This window comes from Lepus europaeus, chromosome 16, assembly GCF_033115175.1.
Source record: "Lepus europaeus isolate LE1 chromosome 16, mLepTim1.pri, whole genome shotgun sequence".
Lineage (NCBI taxonomy): Eukaryota > Metazoa > Chordata > Mammalia > Lagomorpha > Leporidae > Lepus > Lepus europaeus.
The window spans coordinates 3,779,876-3,797,326 of NC_084842.1; the positions used below are offsets into that span (position 1 = coordinate 3,779,876).

The 17,451-nt window shown below is 36.9% G+C and overlaps 1 protein-coding gene across 1 annotated transcript in view; it reads right to left on the minus strand.

Annotated features, from left to right (window-relative positions):
* The window catches only part of LOC133775468 (disintegrin and metalloproteinase domain-containing protein 32-like), a 137,551-nt gene that overhangs the window by 79,639 nt on the left and 40,461 nt on the right, over positions 1-17,451 (minus strand). Inside the window, exons 8-10 of the mRNA XM_062213801.1 lie at positions 16,985-17,056; positions 16,623-16,789; positions 12,426-12,507 (exon numbers count right to left, since the gene is read on the minus strand). Coding sequence (XP_062069785.1) covers positions 12,426-12,507; positions 16,623-16,789; positions 16,985-17,056 — 321 coding nt within the window. The remainder of the gene's footprint in view (positions 1-12,425; positions 12,508-16,622; positions 16,790-16,984; positions 17,057-17,451) is intronic.

Consider the following 17,451-nt stretch of genomic DNA (forward strand, 5'->3'; position numbering starts at 1 on the left):
CTCCCAACCTGTGTGTACTGATGGTCCTCTTCCCCACTTAATGCTGTATAATTGTTCAAACCTGGTAAATGCCACTCTTAGGATCATTGGTTACTATCCTCACTCTGTCTTTTATGACCTTGTCTAAATATGATCAGAGTTGGCAAACTTGGAAGGCTTCCATAGCCTTGGCAACTCATGACGAGAGCCTAGGATGGTTACTGGCGCCATAAACTAGAGTGTCAATTTGTTGGGTCAACAACAGGAGCCACTGTGCACTTGCTCCTCATGTGGGATCTCTGTCCTTAATGTGCTGTACATTGTGATTTAATGCTATAACTAGTACTCAAACAGTATGTTTCACTTTGTGTTTCTATGTGGGTGCAAACTGTTGAAATCTTTATACTAAATTGATCTTCTGTATATAAAGAGAATTGAAAATGAATCTTGATGCAAATGGAAGGGGAGAGGGAGTGGGAGAGGGGAGGGTTGCGGGTGGGAGGGAAGTTATGGGAGGGGGAAGCCATTGTAATCCATAAGCTGTACACTGGAAATTTATATTCATTAAATAAAAGTTAAAAAAAAAAGAACAGAAAATTACTCAGCCAAAAAGAACGAAATCCTGACATTTCTGACAATCAGAGATCACTGTGTTAAGTGAAATAAGCCAGACACAGACACAGAAAAACAAATATCAAATGTACTCCTTCATCTATTTAATTTCAAAAGAATAGTTGATCTCAACACAGAGCACTGATTACTGCAGGCTGGAAAAATCGAAGAGTATAAAGAAGGCGGTTGGATAGCAGGTACTAAAATATAGTCAGAGATGGGGAACACAGTGGGATAATTAGAGTTCACAAAAGTGTTATATACTGTAGAAAGACCTGGTAGGGCAGCTGGTAGACTCCAAATAAAAATGAAATCATAGACAAAAGAAAGGCCACTTCCTTGGTTTGATGGGCTTATGCTATAGGTACATGTTGAAAGATTGTATACTCCATTTAATGTACAAGTATTGAATGTTAATCACAGATGTTAAATTTATTTTTTAAAACTTTATTAATATAAACAGAACAGATTTCCTATATTTCAGATACAATTCTAAGAAGATAACCATATATCCCTTCCTCCATCAACACCCCCTTCCTTTTTTCCCTTTATTTTTTTCAATGCCATAATTTCAATTTACTTTATAATCACAGGCTTAATGACCCACCAACCATAATGTTCGAAATCAAGAAAACTTACAAAGAATCCAACTTAGAGGCAATAAAAAGCTGGATTGTCTTTAATGTTTGTCCATTTTTCTGATGACAATGATGATGATGGTGGTGGTTACTTGAAAAATATCTCCTGTAGGAAGACTGAATTGGTCAGCTGTCCAAGACTCTTGTTTCAAGTTTATCTAACAGTGAATCCATATTCACTGTGCTGTTTACCCCACAACTCAACTGCACTTTATGACTGGAAGCAAATGCTCATTGTTTGAATGAAGGGAAAAGTATGGGCCTAGTCTGAGGTTAAGCAAGATGTGCTAGCCACAGTCAGAAATGAACACGATAGCCTTATTCAAAAGACCAAGTGGGTAAATGTTCCATACTACCTTTGCTAACTGACTTTGCTCCAAAGAAGAGATGGCCTGAAATCTTGACTCATGGGGGCCGGCACTGTGGCACAGTGGGTTAAAGCCCTGGCCTGAAGTGCTAGCATCCCATATGGGTGTCAGTTCGAGACCTGGCTGCTCCACTTCCGATCTAGCTCTCTGCTATGGCCTGGGAAAGCAGTAGAAGATGACCCAACTCCTTGGGCCCCTGCACCCACGTGGGAGACCTGGAAGAAGCTCCTGGCTCCTGGCTTTGGATCAGCACAGCTCCGACCATTGTGGCCAATTGGAGAGTGAACCAGCAGATGGAAGACCTCTCTCTCTTTCTCTCTCTCTCTCTCTCTCTCTCTCTCTCTCTCTCTCTGCCTCTCCTCTCTCTGTGTAACTCTTTCAAACATATAAATAAATCTTTAAAAAATAAAAGAAATACTGATTCATGGACCTTAATAATTGGTTGGATAAATGGTCAGAAACTTGAAAAGAACAAGGCCTCTTTTAAAAAGCATATCTATTCATACCATTGCCACTTAAGAGAAGGCTCTTGGTTGGCGCCACGGCTCAATAGGCTAATCCTCCGCCTGCGGTGCCAGCATCCCATATGGGCGCCGGATTCTGTCTTGGTTGCTACTCTTCCAGGCCAGCCCTCTGCTATGGCCTGGGAGTGCAGTGGAGGATGGCCCAAGTGCTTGGGCCCTGCACTCGCCAGGAGAAGCACCTGGCTCCTGGCTTCGGATCAGCACGGTGCGCCGGCCACAGCGTGATGGCCACAGCGACCATTGGAGGGTGAACCAACGGAAAAAGGAAGACCTTTCTCTCTGTCTCTCTCTCACTCTCCACTCTGCCTGTCAAAAAATAAAAAAATAAATAAAAGAAGACTCTCAAAATTCAGGATTTGTTCAGTGCATGTCAATTACATTTGTTTTCTCCAGCCACTGCAGTGGTTACTCAAAAGGTCAGTGTACTAAGTATCCATGAATGCAGAGATGGAGGATTTACATGAGCTCAACCAGTGCAGCTAAATGTCTTACACTCCAACAACAGAGGCCAATGATGAGCTCCCACTTTACTGGCATGCCCCTGGTGGATAACCCAGTCAATTGTAAAAAGGTATATTACATTGAACCATTCATTCATTGAAGGGGCAATGATTTGCCCTTATATACTCCAGATGTGTATTCTGTTTGCCCATTCATGCTACTTCTACCTGCACTGTATTCCTGTACTTAAATAATATCTTCTACATCACCACACAGTATCAATTCTGAGTAGGATCACATTCTTTGGCACAGTATTTACAGAAGGCACAATAGGATTTACTTATCACGTCTCATAACCCAAAAGCATCTGGTTTACAGACTGGAATAATGGCTGGCTGAAAACTCAGTTGTGGCATCCGCTAATAGATGATGTCCTGAGAAGTAGAAAGGATGTCATTAACGATTTGCAAAGTATCCTAAAGCAGAAGCCAAGGTTGTATGTCATCTCCCCCATAGCTATTAGGCCTAAGTCTGAAAAAAGAACAGGAGATTATGACAGCGACCAAAAAGCCATTTTTTCTGTTTTTGGGGATCTTGATTTCAGTGCTTTTGGCCAGCTGTGCTTATGGAATGAATGTTTTCACAGGGAACATAATTATGGCCCCCATTATATCAGAAAGGCAGAGTTTCCCATGGCTTTTTTAGGCTCCTGATGCCAATAAACAGGCTGGTAGAAAAGGGGTCACTGCACAGGATAAGATGTTCAGATAGAAGGAAAACATGGTTGTTGGTGCGGAGTGGAGGCAAGGAGAATATGTTGGTCAATGGAAAACCAAGGCAACCCAAAAGAGACAAGACTACCAAAGACTTATATACAGCAGGAATGAGGGAAGAACAACAAGCAAATAACTCCATCAAGCTAAGAGACAGAGAACAAGGAGCAAAGACTGTAGGCAGGCAAAAGAAGCAGTTAGGACTATGCACTAATAGAGATGAAAGTGAGGTTTATACATGCAATCTTTTCTATTATTTCTTTTTCCTCTCTTATCTCCCAGTATGTTATATAAAGAATTACTGATGTGTTAACATTAATAAAGTACATAGGTCCAATAGAATATGTTATAAACTTTATAAAGGTTGACAATAAATATGTGTGCCCCTATGTTACACCCAGAGATATTACAAAAACATCTAAAAATTTCAAAGAAAATGTAATTAAAAGATTTGATTTTGGTGGAATGGCTTTTGAGATCCATGTATACAAAAAAAGTTCATCATCAGCCAAAGCCAAAAAGATCCCAGAACTCCATTTGCATTCCCACATGTGCGGTAGTGGTCCCAGACCCCGCTGCTCCACTTCCAATCTAGCTCTCTTCTAAGGCCCGGGAGGTGGTGGAGGATGGCCCAAGTTCTTGAGCCCCTGTACCCACATGGGAGACCTGGAGGAGGCTCTTGTCTCCTGGCTTTTGACTGATGCAGCTCCAGCTGTTGTGGCCATCTGGGGAGTAAACCAGTAGATGAAAGACCTCTCTCTCTCTCTCTCTCTCTCTCTCTCTCTCTGCAATTGTGATTTTCAAGTAAAATAAATAAATCTTTAAAAAAAATACAAAAAAAAGTTCATGAAAGGGCCAGCACTGTGGTGTAGAAGGCAAAGCCTCTGACTGCAGTACCAGCATCCAATATGCATCTAGTATCCTTGCTGTTCCCCTTCTGATCCAGCTCTTTGCTATGGCCTGGGAAAGCAGTAGAAGATGGCTCAAGTGCTTGACCCCCTGCACCCACATGCCCAGAGAAAGCTCCTGGTTCATGGCTTCGGATCGGCCCAGCTCCGGCCATTGTGACAATTTGGGGAGTGAACCAGCAGATGGAAGAACTTTCTCTCCTTTCCTTCTCTCCGTATGTAACTCTGCCTTTTAAATAAATAAAATCTTAAAAAAAAAAGTTCATGAAAGAGGGTCAGTGTTGCAGTGAAGTAGGTTAAGCCCCTACTTGTGATTCTGACATCCCTTATGAATTCCAGTTTGAGTCCTAGCTGCTCTGTTTCCCATACAGCTCCGTGCTAATACTCTTGAAATGGTTGAGGAAGATGGCCCAAAAACATGAGCCCCAGATGGAGAGCCAGGCTCTTGACTTTGGATTGACCAATTCCTGGCCATTACAGATGTTTAGGGAGTGAACCAACAGATGAAGGTGCTCTCTCTCTCTCTCTCTCTCTCTCATTCTCTAACTTTATCTTCAAAATAAATTAACTAAAAAAAGATTTTGTGGAAATGATTTTTAAAAAGTTAATGAAAAATGTGTTCTATGGAAAAAACTTTACATGCATCTCAAAATTTAAACTAACCTATACAAAAGCCTAATAAGTAAAAGCAGTGGCCTAAATATGTCAAAGATAATACTACCAATATCATTGACAGTTTATAAATCAAACAAGAATTTGAATAAGATATCGAATAGTTGATTTAAATGAACAGAACTTACATAGAAATTCTTAAATTATGAAATAGGATTACATTAAAGGGATAAAGAAAAGAATTTTACTATCATTTCTTGCTTTGTGTATCTGTAGTTTAGAACTTGTAGAATGTTCATGAATTTTTTGTAGTCAAAAATTTTAGTGTTAGAAATAAAAATATGTGCTGAATCCCATTTTGCTGAAAAAATAGTTTATATAAAGGGAGACAGAACCACAGTAAGCATTAGAAGCAAGGCAATAAAGAAGCATTAAAGCAAGAGAATGACTTACAGAGTTACATTAACTTTCTTTTTTTTAAACTTTATTTAGTAAATATAAATTTCCAAAGTACAGTTTATGGATTACGATGGCTTCCCTCCCCCCATAATTTCCCTCCCAATCGTACCCCTCACATCTCCAGCTCCCTCTCCCATTCCATTCATATCAAGATTCACTTTCAATTGTCTTTATATACAGGAGATCAATTTAGTATATATTAAGTAAAGATATCATCAGTTTGCAACCACACAGAAATACAAAGTGTAAAATACTGTTTCAATACTAGTTATAGCAGACACTAGTCTTGTTTGTGTGATCCCTTTGACTCTTAGACCTATCAGTGTGATCGATTGTGAACTGAAATTGATCACGTGGACTAGTGAGATGGCATTGTTACATGCCACCTTGATGGGATTGAATTGGAATCCCCTGGCACGTTTCTAACTCCACCATTTGGGGCAAGTCCAATTGAGCATGTCCCAACTTGTACATCTCCACCCTCTCTTATTCCCACTCTTATATTTAACAGGGATAACTTTTCAGTTAAAATTTAAACACCTAAGAATAATTGTGTTTAATTACAGAATTCAACCAAGAGTACTAGAACAAAAAAAATACCAAAAGGGATAAAGTATTACATTGTACATCAGCAGTCAGGACAAGGGCTGATCAAGTCATTGTTTCTCATAGTGTCCATTTCACTTCAACAGCTTTCCCCTTTGGTGCTTAGTTAGTTGTTGCCAATCAGGGAGAACATATGATATTTGTCCCTTTGGGACTGGCTTAATTCACTCAGCATGATATTTTCCAGATTCCTCCATCTTGTTGCAAATGACTGAGTTTCATTGTATTTGACTGCTGTATAGTATTCTACAGAGTACATGTCCCATAATTTCATTATTCAGTCTACTGTTGATGGGCATTTGGGTTGGTTCCAGGTCTTAGCTATTGTGAATGGAGCTGCAATAAACATTAAGGTGCAGACAGCTTTTTTGTTTGCCAATTTAATTTCCTCTGAGTAAATTCCAAGGAGTGGGATGGCTGGGTTGTATGGTAGGGTTATATTCAAGTTTCTGAGGAATCTCCAGACTGACTTCCATAGTGGCTTTACCAGTTTGCATTCCCACCAACAGTGGGTTAGGGTCCCTTTTCCCCACATCCTCTCCAGCATCTATTGTTGGTAGATTTCTGAATGTGAGCCATTCTCACCGGGGTGAGGTGAAACCTCATTGTGGTTTTGATTTGCATTTCCCTGATTGCTAGTGATCTTGAATATTTTTTCATGTGTCTGTTGGCCATTTGGATTTCCTCTTTTGAAAAATGTCTATTGAGGTCCCTGGCCCATCTCTTAAGTGGGTTGTTTGTTTTGATGTTGTGGAGTTTCTTGATTTCTTTGTAGATTCTGGTTATCAACCCTTTATCTGTTGCGTAGTTTGCAAATATTTTTCCTATTCTGTCGGCTGCCTATTCACTTTCCTGTTTCTTTTGAACTACAGAAACTTCGCAATTTGATGCAATCCCAAATGTTAATTTTGGTTTTGACTGCCTGTGCTTCTGGGGTCTTTTCCAAGAAGTCTTTGCTGGTACCTACATCTTGCAGAGTTTCCCAAATGTTCTCTAATAATTTGAAGGTGCCGGGTCGTAGATTTAAGTCTTTAATCCATGTTGAGTGAATTTTTGTGTAAAGTGAAAGGTAGGGGTCTTGCTTCATGCTTCTGCACATGGAAATCCAATTTTCCCAGCACCATTTATTGAATAGACTATCCTTACTCCAGGGATTGGTTTTGGATCCTTGATCAAATATAAGTTGGCTATAGATGTTTGGATTGATTTCTGGTGCTTCTATTCTGTTCCATTGGTCTATCCATCTGTTTCTGTATCAGTACCATGCTGTTTGGATTATAACTGCCCGTAGTATGTCCTGAAATGTGGTCTTGTGATGCCTCCGGCTTTGTTTTTGTTGTACAAGATTACTTTAGCTATTCGAGGTCGCCTGTGTCTCCATATGAATTTCAGCATCATTTTTTCCACATCTGAGAAGAATGTCTTCAGTATTTTGATTGGTATTCCATTGAATCTATAAATTGCTTTTGGCAGAATAGACATTTTGAAGATATTGATTCTTCCAATGCATGAGCATGGAAGATTTCTCCATTTTTTGGTATCCTCTTCTATTTCTTTTTTAAGATTTTGTAATTCTCACTGTAGAGATCTTTAATGTCCTTGGTTAAGTTTATTTCAAGGTATTTGATTGTTTTTGTGGCTATTGTGAATGGGATTGATGTTAGAAGTTCTTCCTCAGCCGTGGCATTGCCTGTGTATACAAAGACTGTTGATTTTTGTGCATTGATTTTATATCCTGCTACTTTGCCAAACTCTTCTATGAGTCCCAATAGTCTCTTAGTAGAGTTCTTTGGTAGAGTTCTTCGGATCCCCTAAATACAGAATCATATCACCTGCAAAGAGGGATACTTTGAGTTCTTCCTTCCCAATTTGTATCCCTTTAATTTCTTTTTCTTGCCTAATAGCTCTGCCCAAAACTTCGAGAACTATATTGAATAGCAGTGGTGAGAGTGGGGATCCCTGTCTGGTACCAGATCTCAACGGAAATGCTTCCAACTTTTCCCCATTCAATAGGATGTTGGCCGTGGGTTTTTCATAAATTGCTTTGATTGTATTGAGGAATGTTCCTTCCATACTCAGTTTGCTGAGAGTTTTCATCATGAAAGGGTGTTGTATTTTATCAAATGCTTTCTCTGCGTCTATTGAGAGAATCATATGGCTTTTCTTCTGCAGTCTTATAATGTAGTGTATTACGTTGATTGTTTTGCGAACGTTGAACCATCCCTGCATACCAGGGATAAATCCCACTTGGTCTGGGTGGATGATCTTTCTGCTGTGTTGTTGCATTCTATTGGCCAGAATTTTATTGAGGATTTTTGCATCTATGTTCATCAGGGATATGGGTCTGTAATTCTCTTTCAATGTTGCATCTTTTTCCGGCTTATGGAATTAAGGTGATGCTGGATTCAGAGAAAGAATTTGGGAGGATTCCCTCTTTTTTGATTGTTCTGAATAGTTTGAGAAGAATTGGAGTTAGTTCTTCTTCAAATGTCTGGTAGAATTCAGCCGTGAATCCATCTGGTCCTGGGCTTTTCTTTGTTGGGAGGGTCTTTATTACAGTTTCAATTTCTGTCTCAGTTATGGGTCTGTTTGGGATTTCTTTGTCTTCCTGGTTCAAATTAGATAGGTTGCATGTTTCGAGGAATCTGTCCATTTCTGATAGATTTCCCTGTTTGCTGGCATACAAGTCCTTGTAGTAATTTCTGATGATTCTTTTTATTTCTGTGGTGTCTGTTGTTACGTTTCCTTTTTCATCTCTGATTTTATTGATTTGGGTCTTTTCTTTTTTTAGTTAGTTGGGCCAATGGTTTGTCAGTTTTATTTATTTTTTCAAAAAACCATCTCCTTGTTTGGCTGATTTTTTTTTTTTTGCATTCAATCCTGTTGATTTCTTCTCTGATTTTAATTATTTCTCTTCTCCTACTAGATTTGGGTCTGGTTTGCTGCAGATTTTCTAGATCCTTGAGATGAACTGAAAGCTCATCTATTTGGTGCCTTTCCAATATCTTGATGTAGGAACCTATTGATATAAACTTTCCTGTTAACATTGCTTTTGCTGTATCCCATAGGTTTTGTTATGTTGTGATGTTATCCTCATTTACTTCCAGAAATTTTTTGATTTCTCTTTTGATTTCTTCTATGACCCATTGTTAATTCAGGATCGTGTTGTTCAATCTCCATGTGTTTGCATATGCACTAGGGAATCCTGAGTTGCTAATTTCCAACTTCATTGCTCTATGGTCTGAGAAGCTTCATGGTATGATTCTAATTCTTTTGAATTTGCTGAGACTTGCTTTATGCCCTAGTATGTGGTCAATCCTAGAGAAGGTTCCATGTACTGCTGAGAAGAATGTAAATGCTTTCTGTGTTGGATGAAAAGTTCTACAGATATCTGTTAGATCCATTTGGGCTATAGTGTCATTTAAATCTACTGTCTCCTTGTTGATCTTCTGTCCTGTTGATCTGTCTATCTCTAAGAGTGGAGTATTGAAGTCCCCCAGTACTATTGTATTGGTGTCTAAGTCTCCCTGTAAGTCCCTTAACATGTCTTACATAAACAGTGCCCTTAGGTGCATATACATTGATAATCGTTATATCTTCCTGTTGAATGGATCCCTTAATCATCATATAGTGTCCCTCTTTGTCTCTACTAACAGTTTTTGTGGTAAAGTTTATGTTGTCTGATATTAAGATGGCTACGCCTGCTCTTTTTTCATTTCTATTGGCATGGTATATCTTTTTCCAGCCTTCCACTTTCATCTGTATGCATCTTTGTTGGAAAGATGTGTTTCTTGTAAGCAGCAAATAGATGGGTTTTGTTTCTTAACCCAATCAGCCAATCTGTGTCTTTTAACTGGACAGTTCAGGCCATTAACATTCAATGTGACTATTGATAAGTAGTACCTTTGCCCTGCCATTTGCCAAATATATTTTCTAATATATGCTTTGAGATTCCTGTGATCTTTTGCTGAGAGGTTTCCTTCCTTTACCTTTTTTCATACTGATGACTCTGTTTCTGTGTGTAACACATCTTTAAGCATCTTTTGCAGGGCTGGACGTGTGGCGACAAATTTTTTCAATTTCTATTTGCTGTGAAAGGTCTTTATTTCACCTTCATTCACAAATGAGAGCTTGGCAGGATATAATATTCTGGGCTGGCAGTTTTTCTCTCTTAGTACCTGGGCTATGCCTCTCCATTCCCTTCTAGCCTGCAGGGTTTCTGATGAGAAGTCTGCTGTGAGCCTAATTGGAGAACCTCTGAGATTAATCCGATGTTTCTCTCTTGCACATTTTAGAATCTTTTATGTTTCACTGTGGTGAGTTTAACTACAATGTGTCGTGGTGAGGATCTCTTTTGGTCATGTTTACTTGGGGTTCTATGAGCTTCCTGTACTAGGATGTCTCTGTCCTTCTCCAAACCTGGGAAATTTTCTGCTAGTATCTCACTAAAAAGGCCTTCTAATCCTTTCTCTCTCTCCATGCCTTCAGGAACTCATAGAACCCACATGTTGGGTTTTTTAATAGTATCCTGTAGATTCCCGACAATATTTTTTAGATTTCTAATTTCCTCTTCTTTTCTTTGGTTTGACTGTATACTTTCCTGTGCTCTGTCTTCCATGCCCAATATTCTCTCTTCTGTTTCACTGACTGTTTTTAAGGCTCTCTAATGTGTTTGTCATTTGATCTATTGAGTTCTTCATTTCATTTTGATTTCTCTTCACTATCACACTTTCCTGTTCTACTAGTTTCTGCATTTCATTTTGATTCCTCCTTAAGATTTCATTTTCTTGAAGGAGATTTTCTATCCTGTCCACTAAGGATTTCCATAGCTCAAGCATTTTTTTTTTTTGAAAACTTCTAATTGTTCTTATCGTAAATCTTTTGAAATTGGTATCTTGCATTTCTTCCATCTCATCATCTTCATAATCTTGGATTGGGGTGTCTTGTTCATTTGGGGGTGTCATATTGTCTTCCTTGTTCTTGTTTGCTTCGTTTCTGCATTTTTTGCTTGGCACTGTGAAGACATCTTTGGATTCTACTTCCCTCGCTGTGGTGTTTTGTCTTGTTATACTATGACTGTATTAAGTGGACTGTCTGCTTTTGATGGAGCCTTATTGGCTTGAAATGGGTGTGGCCTGAGAGCTCTGTTTGTTTCCTCGGGGTTAATGGTATGCCAAAAGTGACACTGCCAGGTTAGGCATAGCAAATCTCTCTCTTTTTTGATTCAAAAGCAAGTAATTCCGCACAGCTGAGCAGATTTGGAGGTAGTTAGCAGGCGAATGATATACGCACAGGAGCCAGAGATCGGAAGCTCTTTCCCAAGGACCACACAGGGAATCTGTGCTGCCCTCAGTGTGAGCTCAAATTCTCCTGCAGTCTCCTACTGGGTTGCCAAGGTTACTGAATTGTAGCATTTCTGGAGAGTAGTCACATGAATTCCTTGAGTTCTCTCCCCTACCATCTCTTTTTTCACAGTCTCAGTTCATTAGCACCACACATTCACTAGGTCCTAATCTCCTGTTATTTCACCCCCTACCCCCAGAGTCAGGTTTTTCTGCTTGGCTGAGGGTGGGTGCCACCCTGAGGTCGCCACACTTATGACATATTCCAAAATGGCGCCTGCTCTTTGTCTTGCTCGCCTTTTTTTTTTTGTCACTTTTTTTTTTTTTTTTTGCCTCATGGGGTTTCAAGCCTGGTTCCCTCTAGTCTCCTCTTTCTGCTTGTCCACCGGTGTCTTGGGCTATTGAGGTTCGGCTCACCTCGCGTTCCAGCGCAGGTGTGTTGATTCTGCCACTGGTGTCCTGAACCGTGGGCTACCATGCTCTCCACGCAGGTCCACTGTGCATCACTAGTTCCGGAAGAGTTTCCTCTGCTGTTTCTTCCCCTACTCTTCCTTGAACACGCAGTATCTCCACTTTTATTAAACTGTTTCTTCCCATACTATCAGTGTGCTCCCTTCCTATTCCGCCATCTTGCCGCTCTCTGAGTTACATTAACTTTCAATGATGCATTTACTTTTACCAATGTTTTTGTATACAACACATTTATAAATAATATAAAAATTTAATATACACAAAATTTTTTTTCTACACTTTTAGATGTTTGACACATTTTAAAGAATATTATTGCAGTTTTTATTTACTTATTTTGATTTTGAAGTTATTTATCTGTAAGAGTACTTCTCCAAGTTTATGTGTGCAAGCAAAAATCTACTGGGGTAATAGAAATTTCCTTAACATAATTTTCCATGGTGTACTATTCCATGTTGTGAAGAATGCATGTGTTATTTATGTGTGATATTTTTAACCCCAATATAATTTCTAATATAGTAAATGGTAAATAATTTTTTCCTCAAAATATTTTTCCTTAGTAATGTTTCAAAACTTAGCAGTCATGGAAAACACATGCAATATCTAAACAAATGTAAGTGCATAAAATATATACTATTGTGTTGACAATTTCTAAATTTGTAAAATTTTAAAAATAAAATTAAATAATTACATACCACTGCAATTCCTACAGAATAACGAGTGTTGCATATCTTTGCAGGAAACACTGCACCCACATAATCTGGATAATCCCTGTAACTAAATAAATATAGATAGATAGATAGATAATTCATCATAATTAAAAATCTAAATTTGAGAATGTAGTTGATAAAATCGTCATCTGAAATGCAGTTAATTACTTCAAAGTTCAGAAATTTTCTTAACAAAATTCATTTAAACACATTTGATTTTCTAAAAACTCAACAGTTTTGATGTGCACTTATTATATTTGGTTAAGATTACCAAAACTTTTAATCAAAAAATTTTATTGAATGACAATACAGCCTTTTAATTTATGCATCAAAATTTGATACTGATATCAAAAAGCTCAGTTTTTCATAGAAATGACCTCATTTTATCATAAATACTTTTTCTTAGTTTTGAGTATTGGCCTAAAGAAACTCTCATAAAAAATACCACAATTCTCAAAACTTTGCATGAATTATCCATTTTAATCTTCAAAGTAAACCTGTGAAATTGATACTTTTATCCCCATTAAAAATGGGAACTATTTCCCATCAGATGGGAAATATAAGTAATTTTCTCAAAACAGCATAAGAGCAACTGAAGGACTTGAACCTGGGCAGTCTGATTCCATAGCCATACTCTAAATTAATAGGGTACATATGCTCCAAACATATACTGCCATACTTTTAATGACCCTGAATGTAAGCAGACTGAATTCCTCAAGTAAAAGGTTTAGACTACCGAATGTTCTTACACTAATCAACAAACATACCCCACCAATAGACACAAAGACACTAAAAGTAACAAAATGGAAAAGATACAGTACATTAGTGGAAATCAAAATTGAGCAGAATTTCCTTCATTTTATAGCTCAATGATAATCCCTTAAGTGTGTACACAAACTGCATTCATTAATTTAGTGACAGACACATTGATTCCACAAATTTAACTGTGAATAATGCCAAAATAAAAGAGAGTGAACATATCTCTTACATGTATTGATGTCTTTTCCATTGTAAATATACTTAGTAGTAGTAAGATTGATGGACTCCAGGGAATTTCTTTTTTTTAAAAAAAAGATTTATTTATTTATTTGAAAGGCAGAGTTACAGAGAGAGAGAGAGAGAGAGAGAGAGAGAGAGGTCTTCCATCCACGGGTTCCCTCCCCAGATGGCTGCAATGGCTGGAGCTGCATCAGTCTGAAGCCAGGAGCCAGGAACTTCTTCCCTCCCCCATGCAGGATGTGATAGAAGGCTATATCCTTAATGTAAGCTACCCTGAAAGTCTTAGCATTTTGTCAGATGGAGAGTTCATGGTGATGTATTATTATAAATATATAACTTAAAAGAAGGACAGGCATGAGCCAATAATGAATTCTTTTATGAAATATGATTGTGATTAAGTCAATTATTTGCAGCCAATTTCCAAAAACAGTCAATACAAACCAAAATAAATAATCCATTACAAATATTTTTAAAAGATTTATTCATTTTTATTCTAGAGGTAGAGCCAGTAACTTCATCAGAGTGTCCCACGTGAGTGCAAGGAACCCAAGTACTTGAGTCATCATCTACTGCCTTCCCAAGCACATTAGTAGGTATCTGGATTTGAAGATGAGAAGACTCAACTAGCAAACCACTATGAGATGCAGATAGCACAAGTGGTAGCTTATCCTACTGCCCCACAATGCCAACCACAAATGTTTAATATTTAATTAAGCAACTGTAGTTGTGAAGAAAGGTTCCAAAGTATAAATAATAAAATCGGGCAAATATTAGATACATGACAAATGATAAATTTTAGAAAAGAAACAGAAAAGACACAATCATTTCATAAATAGACAAATTTCAAAAAGGAACTGACATGTAACAATAAAAAATCCTAAACAATTATCAATAAACTGAATCTGGCAATATACTGAAGGTGGCATATCACAGTTCAGTTGTATAGATTCTAAGGATGCAAAATCTGCTTAACATTTAAAAATCAATCAATGCAATTTGCTATATCAACAGCAGGGCTACATAAATATAATAGAAATTAAGCCAGAATTTAAACAGTATTTTTAGATTCTATAATTCTTTCTGTAGAGGAAGAAACTTCAATCAATAAAATTTTACATTTAGACAGGATTAAAAAACTACCAAAATGGATTAAAAAAAATAGAAAGCAATTTCCTGGTGTTGATATACAGCTTCCATAGAGACTCTATCACAAATAATACAGTAAATTTTCTTTCCAGGGCCAGCATTGCAGCATAACAGGTTAAGCTACCACCTGAGATGCCAGCATCCCATGTGGGTGCTGATTTGAGTTCTGTCTGTTTCTCTTCTGATCCAGCTCCTTCTTAATGGATCTGGGAAAGCAGTGGGAAATGGCCCAATTCTTGGGTCACTGCCACCCATCTGGGAGAGCCAGAAAGAAGTGCCTGGCTCCTGGCTTCAGCCTGGTGCAGCTCTGGCCCTTGTGGCCATTTGGGGAGTGAGCGAGTAGACGGAAGACCTCTCTCTCTCTCTAACTGTACCTGTAACTCTAACTCTACCTTTCAAATAAATAAAATACATTTAAAAAGAAATATTATCTTTCCAATCAGGAATGTGACAAGGATACTTAGGATCACAATGTCTATTCACTATCCTTTTAATAATTTAGCCAATTCAGTAGGGCTATGAATGGCATACATATTGGATTAGAAGAAATAAACCATGATAATTTTCAGATAATATTATGCATGCAGAAATTTTAAAATCTCAACAGGTAAATTGCTAAAATTTTTTAAAATGAATATATATAACAAAGAATAAACTATTGTATAAACTGTGATCTTTAGTTAATACTACTATGATTAGAACATATTTAATTTACATTGACATAAAATATAAAACACCTAGAAAAAGATAACAAAATTAACTGTGAGACCTCTACAGAAAACAGGAAAGATTTTCTAATGAATTTATGAACACTTTGAATAATGGAAAGATGTAGCACTATTACTGACTGGAATATTCAATATAAATATACATACTTGTAGACTGGAAGAGTAAGTATTATAAATGTATCAGTTCTCACAAATATATAAAATTATATTAATATCTATAAAAACAGGTTGTTTATGAGACGAGACAAATGTGTGACAAATGTGCTACTTAAGTTCCTGGCAAAGTTGGCTAGCCATGTGACAAAAATAAAATGTCACCTCTCTTTTTGACTACATATTAATGAGAGGTGGGCACTGAGGAGCGGCATGTTAAGCCATTATTCCAGACTCCTACATCCCAGACAGGAGTGCAGGTTCAAGTCCTAGTGACTTTACTTCTGATCCAGTTTTTCTGTCTCTGTCTCTTCAAACCTTTACAAAAATTAAAAAGAAAAAAAAAACAGAAATACTAACATGAAAAGGCAATTACAGAAGGACAGAGCCAAAATGATGTGTCAAGCATAAGAAAAGATTTTTTCATCAGAAAAAAAGCAAATTAAGATAACAATGACATTGATTCATATACATTAGACTGGCAAAAAATGAAAAGACAATAATATTTATTAGTAGAAGAGATATGAAGGAAAGATTAATTTCATACATACAAAAGGAAATACTGACATACCAGCTGAAATTTCTATATAGGCATCTACATTTCCATATGGACATTTACATATAGATTTATGGGAAGGAATTTTCTCATTGTTGCTAAAACTTAATATGAATACAGTTATAAATATATAGCTATACTTTAAAATTATAAACATTTTAAAATAATGCAGGAAGTTCATTATAAAACAAAATGTTTTAACTTATGTTACCAAGCTTTTTAATCAAAATTCCTAATAAAATATAAAATCTGTAAAATAAATTCCATCTTTTGATATAGTTAAAGAGTATGGGCTCTGGACTTAACAAACTGAATTCAAATCATAGATACATCCATAGGTCCAAGAATCCTGAGACAGATTAAACTCTGGAAATCTCAATCTCCTTGTACAAGTTGATAAAAAAAGAAATAAATGTAATCTTTTGTATATTGTCTGACAACTAGAAAATCAGCATGAGACCTGCATAAAGCACATAATGAATAATAAAAAACTATAAATACTCATAAATAGACAACAGTTCTCTATATTAAGCTACATCAATATTTCATTATTACAGATTATTTTTTCCCATTCTAGGAGTACTGAAACATTATGCTTACATGAATAGATATGCAACATCATGAGGCGGTAAGTTAAGATAAGACTGCTTCCATGTTGCAAATATTTGCAATAATTCATCTGCCTCACCAACTGTGGAAACCTTATTTTTATCTGACCACAACTCCAATGACAACAGCACAATAGTAATTTTAAATTGGGTAAACATCTAAAAACAGAAGAGACAAATATATGCAAAATTAATTTCTATTCTTAGATGGCATGGGTATGACTTTGATATTTTCATAAATCCATGCCCATTGCATATATAAATGATCTAATTATTCAGAAATACTAGTCAAGTTAATGCCATAAAATTTCAAAAATTAAAAATGTTATCAGATATGAAAAGGGAAATACTTACTGAATTTACGAGGCCAATAATTTTGATGATTTTATTTGTTACTATCATGCTATCAGAGCCCAGGTATTCATACTGAAAAATAGAATCAATTTCATATTTGAATACAATTTGTTACATGATGATTTTGAGATTTAGTCTCCTTCTACTCTCAGAATTTTAAGACTATTTTCGGAGTTTCAACAGTTCAAAATAAAAAAAATAAACTGGATCACTCATATATTGCTGGCAGGGGTGTAAACTAGTATGGCCACTTTAAAAAACAGCTAGGCAATTTCCTTCTAAACAAATATAGGACTTTATAACCCAGAAATTGTACTCCTGGCCATTTATCCCAAACAAATCAAAACATTTTAATTTCACTTAATTTTAATTTTAATAATTTTTAACAGATTCAATATGATTTTAGATACAAATCTAAGAACTTAAGGACCTTCCCCTCGTTCTTCTCTCCCACCCTCCTTTCCTCT